We start from the raw sequence: 635 nt of genomic DNA, 5'->3' as shown, positions 1-635 counted from the left end.
GCTCCCGCGCTGGCTCCGCTTTCCCATCGCTGGCTCCGCTTTCCCATCGCTGGCTCCGCTTTCCCATCACTGCCCGTCGAGCTGGGGCTGGGAGATGTAAATAACCAGAGCCCCTCGATTAACCCGGCGCTGCCGCAGCCTGGCAGTAAATCGCCTGTCGGCCACCAAATGGGCCTCATAACTCCAGGCTTGGAAACGCCAGTGAGGCTGCCGCAGGGTCATCCGTGGGCTTTTAGTAACCTCAGTGTGGGTGGCAAACTCCCAAACGCCGTGCCACGGCTCTGCCAGGGGGACCAGCACCCCGTGCATTTTTGCACCAGCACCCCATGCATTGCTGCACCAGCAGGCAGCTCAGCTGTGCCCTGGGCAAGCTGGGGCTTCGGTGGTTTTGGGTGTCTGCAACGAGCTGCTCGTGCAGCCAGCTTGAGGGATGCTGCAGCTGGAAGGACACTGCAAACCGCCCTGTGCTGCACAGTGGGGCTGGGCCGGCGAGGATGAGTGCGGGGGGCAGAGGAAGGGTCTGCTGTGGGGGCCGGGGCTGCTGGCTGCCCTCCCTCTGCCCATCCCTGCAGGAGTACCCGCTGTCCGCCCTGGCCGGGACCGCCTGCCGCTGCGGCTTTCCCCCCCCCCCCCTC

General features: G+C 66.0%; 1 protein-coding gene across 1 annotated transcript in view; it reads left to right on the top strand.

Annotated features, from left to right (window-relative positions):
• WSCD2 (WSC domain containing 2) overlaps nt 1–635 on the top strand; it is an 18,636-nt gene that overhangs the window by 10,370 nt on the left and 7,631 nt on the right. Inside the window, 1 exon segment of the mRNA XM_009636186.1 lies at nt 573–619. Within this exon segment, the coding sequence (XP_009634481.1) occupies nt 573–619 (47 nt within the window).

This window comes from Egretta garzetta, unplaced genomic scaffold (assembly GCF_000687185.1).
Source record: "Egretta garzetta isolate BGI_Z169 unplaced genomic scaffold, ASM68718v1 scaffold330, whole genome shotgun sequence".
In the NCBI taxonomy this organism is placed as follows: Eukaryota; Metazoa; Chordata; class Aves; order Pelecaniformes; family Ardeidae; genus Egretta; species Egretta garzetta.
The sequence above is the reverse complement of the archived record's forward strand: the minus strand, read 5'-3'. Positions and strand labels throughout refer to the sequence as shown.